This window comes from Vulpes vulpes, chromosome 2 (assembly GCF_048418805.1).
Source record: "Vulpes vulpes isolate BD-2025 chromosome 2, VulVul3, whole genome shotgun sequence".
NCBI lineage: Eukaryota > Metazoa > Chordata > Mammalia > Carnivora > Canidae > Vulpes > Vulpes vulpes.
Window position 1 is genome coordinate 138,247,134 of NC_132781.1, and position 8,897 is coordinate 138,256,030.

Genomic DNA, 8,897 nt, shown 5'->3' on the forward strand with positions numbered 1-8,897 from the left:
TTAATGCCAAGGGGTCTGGTAGTTGACACGGCTGTGGAAAGAAGGAGGGCTGATGCAGGGGCCTCCAGGGTGTCCTGGGGAAAATCAGGCTGTCCTTCTGCAGGCCTGCCCCCCACCCCACCTTCCTGTCCTCAAGGCTCCAAAAACACAGCTTCTATCCTGCCTCTCCTGGCTCAAGAGCCTTCAACAGCTCCCTATTTCATTTTATTTATATAATTTCTAAGACTCTGCTTGACTTTCAAGTCCCCTCCCCTTCCAGTTTGCCTCATCTTTGTTTCTCATTGATCCCCAGTCCTGCCCTGCTTTACTTATTTTTCAAACTTTTAGTGCACTTACTCTGGCAGGCATTATATCATAGTAAAATATCAGAAAGTGTTCCCCTGTGTGTGCACAGGGTGGGTGAGAGAAGGTAAGCTTTCCATCAGTAACTATAATGCAATACTCTGCATCCTTATCAGATAGGGATGCACCTGTGGTGGCCCACCTTGAGGGTTTGAGCTGCAGGGGCGGGGTAGAGGGGCAGGGAAGGCTTGAAGGAGGATGGGACATCTAGGCTGGGCTTTCAAGAATGAGGAGGAAATTTCCAGGCAGAGAAGGAAGGATCATCTAGGCCCTGAAACAGCACCAGCAAAGGCCTGGTGTACTTGGGTGTACTGGTACTTTGGGTGACACCAAGGAATGTGGTACTGCTGTGGTGCAGGAAAGAGGGCTAGGTAGGTGGGAGATGGCCAAATGACCAAGATGCCTAACACCTTGCACTGTCCTGCTGGGAACAGGAGCCTCAGCCTCTCCCACCTACCCCCATTCTGGAAGGTGGACTTTAAGTTCTCTCTATCATGTTTCTTATATGTCTGTTTACTTCTCCGGCCCCTGATCTCCACCCGGTAAGCCCTCTCCTTTTGGCCCAGCCTGAGCCAAATTGGGTGGGACATGCATTCTGCTCCCATCTCTCAGTAGGCCACACCTTGGGCAGGTGCAGATCTCCCTGGAGGGAAGCAGCTCGGCACCCCCATATCACCCAGGAGGTACCAATCCTTGGGTGAAGTGGAGTGGAGAGGGGTCTGAGAATGGCCTGAGCCCCGAGGCTATCTGGGCACCGCCCCTTGGGGAGTGGCTGGGTGTGGAGCGGGGCGGGGTCATTCCCCTACCTGTAGATAGAGCCAAAGCGTCGGAAAGCGTTCCTGTGGAAGAAGAGGAAGGTGAGCCCGAGGTGGGGGCGACCCTCTCCGGGAACCTCATTCCCATCTCGGGAGGCGCCATCCCACCGGGAGGATTACATTCCACCCTTGTCCCACCTAAGGCCTCTACTCCGAAAGGGTGGGGTTGCCAGGGACTGGACGACAGGATGCACCGTTTGATGAGAATTAAACATCTATCCATTTTGAAACTGCTGTTTTCTTGTGGTGTATTGGAACCAAGCAGTTTTCCCGGGTCTCACATATTCAAGGGTCCCTAAATGTGCTCTGAGGAAAGTGGCCAAGCCCTCATCCTCCCTCCTCCAGGTATGGGGTCCCAGGGCTTGTGGTGTCACTTACAGGGAGTCAAAAGGCAGGGGCTTCTGTCCGTAGCGGTCCAGGCTGGGGTTCTGGTTGAGACAGTACTGGCGCGGGCCAGAGAAATGGGGGGGCAGTGAGCCGAGGGGGACACTGGCCCCCTCCCCGGCCCCCACAGCCCTCTCTGCCAGAGATCTTGGCCCTGGGGCCTGGAAAACTCTGCTCCGGGTGACCTCTCCCCTACCCCGCTCCGCGTGCTGGCCTCTCCTCCCCTACCTCCTGGTCCCCAGGGACAGGTCAGCGCGCAGATCTTCCTTACCCGCCAGTTCTGGGTCACCTCCGGCTTCAAGTACCGCACCGCGTAGCCGCTGAAACTCTCGCCTGCGGGGGGACCGCCAGCCTCCAGCGCCCAGCCCGCCCCGCCCCGCCCCGCCCCCGCCCCCCCCCCGCCCCTACTAGGCCCGCCCCCGGCCCAAACCACGCCCACACCTGTGGGAGAGCCAGTCCTGCCCCCACTGCCCCGCCGGGACCCGCCGCGCCCCGCGCCCCTGCTCCCCCGGACCGGAACGCGCCCCGCGCTCGGCCTCCTCCCAGGGGGCTCCCTCCGGCGGGACCTGGCCCCTGCCCCCCCCCAGGACGAGCCCCATCTCTGTCCCTCTTCCCATCGCGGTCCTGCCCGCTCCAAGCGCCCCAGCTGCTCCTCCGCTTCCCCGCGGTCCTTGTCGCAGCCCACCCGATGCCCCCCGCCGCAGCTGGAGCTCCGGGTCTCCCCCAGCCCCTCCCCGAGGGCATCCTCCGGGCCCAGGAGACTGACCCTTCCTGCTCCGGCAGGGCAGCTTGAACTCGCCGGCGGCGGACACGAAGCGGGACCAGTCCTCAATGGCGCGTGTGAAGCAGGGCCAGTCCAGCCGGTTGATGCCTGGAGCAATGGGTACCAGCTTTCCCTCGCGGTACCTGTTGCGGAGTTTCTGGCCAGTCGCCGTGATGTCCTGCCGGGGCCAGGGGAGTCAGGAACGCGTGGGTAGGTGCAGAAGCTTGGCGGGGGGGGGGGGGGGGGGGGGGGGGGCGACCCAGTCCATCCTATAGACCGCAACTGACATCTTGGCCCGTCTGACCTAGGTGCCTGGCCTAGACCCCGAGAAGCCCCCTAAAGGACATGGGAAGGGGGGAAGGGGCCCAAGCAGGCGGCTGAAGAACCCGAGGCACTCTGGGGCTGGGCGCACGCAGGACCTTCACATCCTCTCTCCTGAGCAAACCCAGGGAGGTCCAGGAGCAAAGGACACTTACCAAGCAATGCAGGGGTTTGTTGGGGACACCCAAAAGTGTGAAGTGGGCATTGTCAAAATCATCTGAAAAAGAGAAAGAAGAGATGTCTCCTCCATCAGCCCGTTGTGCACCCATTCAGGAGATCTTTGGCCCACACTGCTTCAAAAGTTTTTGGGAGTTTTTGGCAACTTAAAAAAAAAAAAACAAGATTAGATTTTACTTTTTTTAAAAAAAGATTTTATTTATTCATGAGAGACACAGAGAGAGAGAGGCAGAGACATAGACAGAAGGAGAAGCAGGAGAACTCTGGGATCACGCCCTGAGCCAAAAGCAGACACTCAACTGCTGAGCCACCCAGGTGTCCCTAGATTTTTACTTTTACAGCTGATAAACTCCAAGTAGTTCAAAGATTTCAATGTAAAAGAATGAAACCATGAAAGTACTAGAGGAAAACATGTAAATTCCCTTATAACCTTGGGGTGGGGAAGGCCATACCAACTCACCCACAATCCAATAGCCAAAAAGGAAAGATTGATGACTTTGACTACATAAACATAAACTTCTGCTCAGCAAAACTGACAAGAATCAAAGGACAAATGGGGAAAAAATATTCCCGTTTAGTTTACAGATGGAGCAATTGCCCTAAGAATTGCTAGAAATCGAGACAAGAAAAGAAAAATGAGCAAGCCATATGCATAGGTGGTTCACACACAAACACAAGGAGTGCAGATGGTCCCTAAAACATGTGAAAAGACACTCAGCCTCATTCACAATAAGATGAATGCATATTCAAACTACATTAAGATGCCAGTATTTGCCTATCAGATTGGAAACAATCCAAAAGTTAGTGCAGTTATCGGAAACAGTGACACTGCCCTAACATTGCCAGAGGAGGTATAAATTGATTCCAGCCTATGGAAAGCAACTGGCATTATCTATCAGGAGTATGTGAGTATAAATTCATATACCTTTGGACTTAATAGTCCTACTTCTGGGAATTTATCCCACATTACTGGTGTATGACTGGCAAATGATGTGGGTAAAAGATCTGCCCATTTCAGCATTGTTTGTAGCAGAGAATGATGAAACAGCTCAAGTGTCTGTCATTAAAGGACTCATTAAATACCCTATGATACCTCCTTACTAGGCAGCTACTTAAAATAGAGGAAGTTCTCCATACGAGACCCTCCAAGATGCATGAGAATATATGCTGTATGCTATCTTTTGCTTGAAAGCCTAAAACTGAGATGATGGAGGCAGAGAAGAATATACATTCAGGTCACCACCTTAACCAAGTCATCAGACTTTGCATCATGAATAGTGGGCTAATAGCATTACCTGTCTCCTGCTGAAGCATTAGGGCAAACATGGCATCCGTCACCTGTGCAAGATTCTGGCCAGCAATGTTTTACCTGGCTAACCAAGCCTGTACACCTAGTTTCTAGTTTACAGAAAACAATTATGGTAAACAACATTGTAAGGAAACAATCACTCAAATTCACAACGTAGGACTGTATACAACATAACTGTTTTGAACTCTAAAGAGGGAAATATTAGGGAAAAATGGAAAGTGGGTGGACTATTTCAGACCACAAAGGATACATAACCACCAGTTGCAGTGCACAATCCTAGATTGCAGCCTGGTTCCAGAAAGATTTTAAAGCTATAAGACATCTTTAGTGGTCATTTGGGACATTTTAATATGGAGCAAAGAGTAGGTGCTATTATTGTTAACTTTCTTAGATGTGAAAATGGTATTATGTCATATAGGAGGTTGTTGTCACTGGGAACTGCTTGCTGAAGTGTGTGTGAGTGTGTGTGTGTGTGTGTGTGTGTGTGTGTGTTACAGATGAACCAAATAAAGTAATAGATTAACTGGAGAAGGTGGAAGGCACTGGGTGTCCATAATATTATCCTTTCAACTTTTCTCTATGTTGGAACATATTTATAACAAAAAGTTGGGGAGCAAAAGAATATATGTTTGTATTCATATTGGTAAATAGTGTAAGGGTATGTTAGAAACGGTGGTTACCTGTAAGCGCAGGTGGGTTGCAGTGGAGGGAGATGTACATTGTTACAACATTTTGAATTTTGAACCTGTGACTCTATTACTTTTTAAAAGGATTTTGTTTATTTGAGAAAGGAAGAGCACGAGTGCAGGGGGTGGAGGGCGGAGGGAAAGGGAGAAGCAGACTCCCTGATGAGCAGGGAGCCTGACTCAGGACTCGATCCCAGGACCCTGAGATCATGACTTGAGCCGAAGGCAGACACTTAACTGACTGAGCCACCCTATTACTATTTATTTATTTATTTTTCCTCTATCACTTTCTTAAAAAGCATATGCTTGCAATAAAATACATATCTAAATCAAGAGCTTTCCCTAGAAATCTAGATTCCTGACTTCCAAGAGAAGCCAGGAAATTGGAAGAAACGTGCTGAGCCTTCCCACGCAGCAGTCATCGGGAGCCCCATGGCTGTTCCCCCTTAGAGGGCCAGGTGTGGGGGCTCCACTTCACCTTTCATCCCTCCCTCCTCACTGCTTCCCCACCCACCTCCAGCACTTCCCATGTTGGCCCCCCAGGGCTCTGCATGGGACCTCTAGAGATCTCCATGCAGTCTATGATACATTTGCCGCATTTGTCACCTGAGCTGGAAACTGGGTATGGTTCCAGACTTCCTACTCTTGCCCCTCATCCACGCTGCTACCAAATCCTGTCTTTATCTCCTAAATACCTTCCCGAGCCCTCTCCAGTGGCCAACACACTGTCACTCCTTCCTGAAGACTGTGGTCGCTCCCTGTCATACTACCCAGCCCCTATTCATCTTTGGTCCCTTTGGGCCATCCTCTACCTCTCCACCCCCAGATTGCTCAGACCTCATTCCTACTTCAAGTCTTCAGAACTTCCCCTGTGCCTCCAAGGTCCAGGCCTCTGAGCTTAGCAACAGTTCCCTCATCCCCAACCTTGGCTCTTGCTGCCGCTCCAAACTTGTCCTTTGACCCTACCAAACCCCTCAAGGTCCCCCAACACTTGGGGCAGGTTTTGCCTTCCAGGTCCCCCCACCCACACTGACCCCTCTAGCTAGGATACCTTTGTTTCCCTGCTTCCCCAGGAACATCAGGCACAAAGCAAGTGCTTAATAAATGTGCTGAAAATGAAAATGTATTCATTCACCCATCCATCCATTCATTCATTCACTCACAGGCACCCGCACCTCTACACCCAAGCTCCTCAATCGATGAAGGGCTCTTCCTCGGGTGCATGCAGCCTTTTCATCCCAAAGGCTCTTCTCTACTGTCCACAGCTCATTCATGGCAAGTGTGAGGAGGGTCTTTTTCTTCCCTTTCCACACAGACAGCACATCAGACAGAAGACCTCACTATCACTTTATGATCATCCCTAGCACCCCGACTACTGACTTCACACTTCTCTCTCCAAGAGTAACCACCATTATAGTATTGTTGAGCAGGTACTATATGCTTGGCACAACTTTAAGTGCTTCTCTTAGCTTGTTTATTTTTAAATTTAAATTCAATTAATTAACATATAGTATATTATTAGCTTCAGAGGTAGAGGTCAGTGATTCATTGGTTGTATGTACCACCCAGTGCTCATTCCATCACACCCTCCCCTCCACCAACCCTCAGTGTGTTTCCTACGATTAAGAGTCTCTTATGGTTTGTCTCCTTCTATGATTTTATCTCTTTTTATTTTCCCCTCCTGTCCCCTATTCTCTTAGCTTGTTTCAATCTCACCATAATATGAGGCAGGCCCTGTTATCCCATTTTCCTAATAAGAAAGCAGAGGCTCAGGCCTGGGCAGGTCCCCTCTCCTACCTCCCTAACCCCTCACCCTCCCACCGTGCTTCCGGGTGTTCCCTCCACCAGGGCTCTCCCCCGAAATCACCCACCCCTTCCCCCAAGGCCCAGAGGCAGCCAGGTGGCTGGACCTTTGCGGCAGTAGGTGGTGGACTGGCAGTGCTCGTCGGAAAGGCAGGCCCTGACCGAGTCCATGTCCATGCGGCGCAGGCTGGGCAGGGCCGGGTGGTAGAGCTGCTGCTTCACGCCAGCCAACTGGTTGCGTGTCCGCTCCACAGGCAGCAGAATGGCCGGGGAGGCATACATGTGCGTGGAGCCATCATCCCAGGGCACCAGGTCGATGATGCGGGCCATGGCTGGGGAGCAGAGACACCCCGACCCCAACATCCTTCTATAGGGTAGCACAACCCTGGCCCTGCAGATTTGTTTTCTTGTCCAACACGACTACCCAGAGCTGGGGGCTCCCATGCGATGTTGGGGGCATTCAGACTCACGCCCACCCATGCACACACGATTTGCTAAGGGCTCTGATGGGTCAGTACAGGGGCTATGTGGTTGGGGATGGTCTAAAAGAGGATGCATGGGAGTCTATTCTTAATTCGTGAACAGCAAGTGGTTTCAGGATTTAGCTCAGTTTGCCTCTGGGTAGCTAATTATGGACTTCTGGCCTTAGCTAAAGTATCTGGCATTTACTCAAAATTCTACAGGGAGGCATAGGAAAGTTTTAAATCAGGGGCGAGGCATGAGAGATAGGGACTAGAAAAACATTGCTGGTTACTCAGCACCTCCCTTTAAAGAGTGGCTATTCCCATGGCTTTTCAGTCATTGAAACTTCAGTGAGAATTTGTTGAGTCAGCTTGCTTTCTGCCTGACCCAGTTAGACGTGTGAGACGGAGGTGAGTGGTAGGTGGGTGGGAGGAGCGAGGACCTCAGATGGTGGAAGAGCAGGGAGAGGGCAAGGTGACTGGCCCTGGGGAAGCTGTCTTAGGGTGCGGGCCTGCCTGGGGGGGACGGGAAGTGGGGCAGGGACAAGAGGACACAAAGGACTCCTTGCTCCTCACCCTCTGACGGTGGCTACCTGGTTTGCAGGTACACAGGTCTGTGAGGGTTCTCTGCTCTTCCAACTGCTCAGTGGGGAGAAGAGGCAGGGAGATGGGCTGGCCCCAGCACCTCATACAGTAGGAGAATAAAGGAACATTCTGCAGAGAGACAATGCCCATTGCCACCTGATTGTGAGGGCGCCTCCTCTTCCTCGGCAACCCTGGCAATGGTAGGCTCCCAGGAGAGGAGCCAGCTACCTGGGGTGTTGTGCACTGGCTCCCACTTTTGGCTTTCCTGAAGGTTGCTGTCTTCTAGGCCTTAGCTCAAGCCAGGTGTGTTGAAAAATGTCAGACAGGAAGCAGGCCTCCCTGGAGGTGGCCCTGCCAGGGCGAGCCAGGGCATGCTGTGTGATCCCGGGCTAGTCGCTATCTCTCTCAGGGCCTCACACGGCTCTATGTCAGGCAAGATCCTAGGCCCTGGCATGCAGGGTGACTGTGAGCCCTCCTGCAGACTTGAGAGCAGAGGGTACTGCCCTGCCTGCCAGCCCTTGGGTCTCCAGGGGTGGTGATTAGCAGTAGTCAGTATCCAGGGTCAGCATAAAGGGATCAGAGAGAGTGGTGGCCTCAGCAGGCTAGGGATTAACAGGTGATATCCTAGCCCTGGCCCCTTGCAGGCCTAGAGCCTGCCTCCCTCCTTCTTAGGAAAGAGAGGTCATGAGTGCCTAAGCCCGGCACGAAAGCCCTGGGACCTGCCCACCACCCCAGTCACAATTATTGGCAATGGACCTCAAGGGTGAAGAGACCCTGGGGAAAGTCTAGCTTATTTGCCTGTATTGGTATATGCTCCGCAGACACCTGCCCAGGTGCTGAGGCTGCTGGGTCCTGGAAGACACCCCTTGTGAGGGTCACCCAGGATCTGGCTTCCTAGGGGCTCTACCTCCAGGACTGCATACAGCTCCAGACAGCATCCTCAAGCCCCACCCCTTAGAGAAAAGTTTCCCAGGATTGCCTCTATTCACCACCCCACTCCCAATTTGTTTTTGGTTCTTTAAAAGTTATAAAATACAACAAATGCAGCAAGTGCATAAGTATATAATGTAACTAATAATTTATAAAGTGAGAGTTCAGATCAAGACAAGAGGTACTACTTTGCAAAACAGATTAGCAGATTAGCAGTTTCTGGCACATAAAATTACTACACAACACAGCAATTTTACCCCTAGGAATCTTCCCAAGAGAACTGAAAATGTCCACACAAAGACTGGCATGCAAATGTTCATG

The 8,897-nt window shown here is 51.8% G+C and overlaps 1 protein-coding gene across 1 annotated transcript; it reads right to left on the reverse strand.

Moving 5' to 3' along the window:
* Positions 1-6,930, reverse strand: SPMIP8 (sperm microtubule inner protein 8). The gene is made up of 7 exons (XM_026011714.2): positions 6,708-6,930; positions 2,781-2,842; positions 2,308-2,482; positions 1,813-1,874; positions 1,536-1,600; positions 1,149-1,181; positions 1-31 (listed from the first exon to the last, which is right to left on the reverse strand). Exons 1-7 carry the CDS (start codon positions 6,928-6,930, stop codon positions 1-3), a joined length of 651 nt encoding a protein of 216 aa, XP_025867499.2.
* Between the last annotated feature and the right edge of the window lie 1,967 nt (positions 6,931-8,897).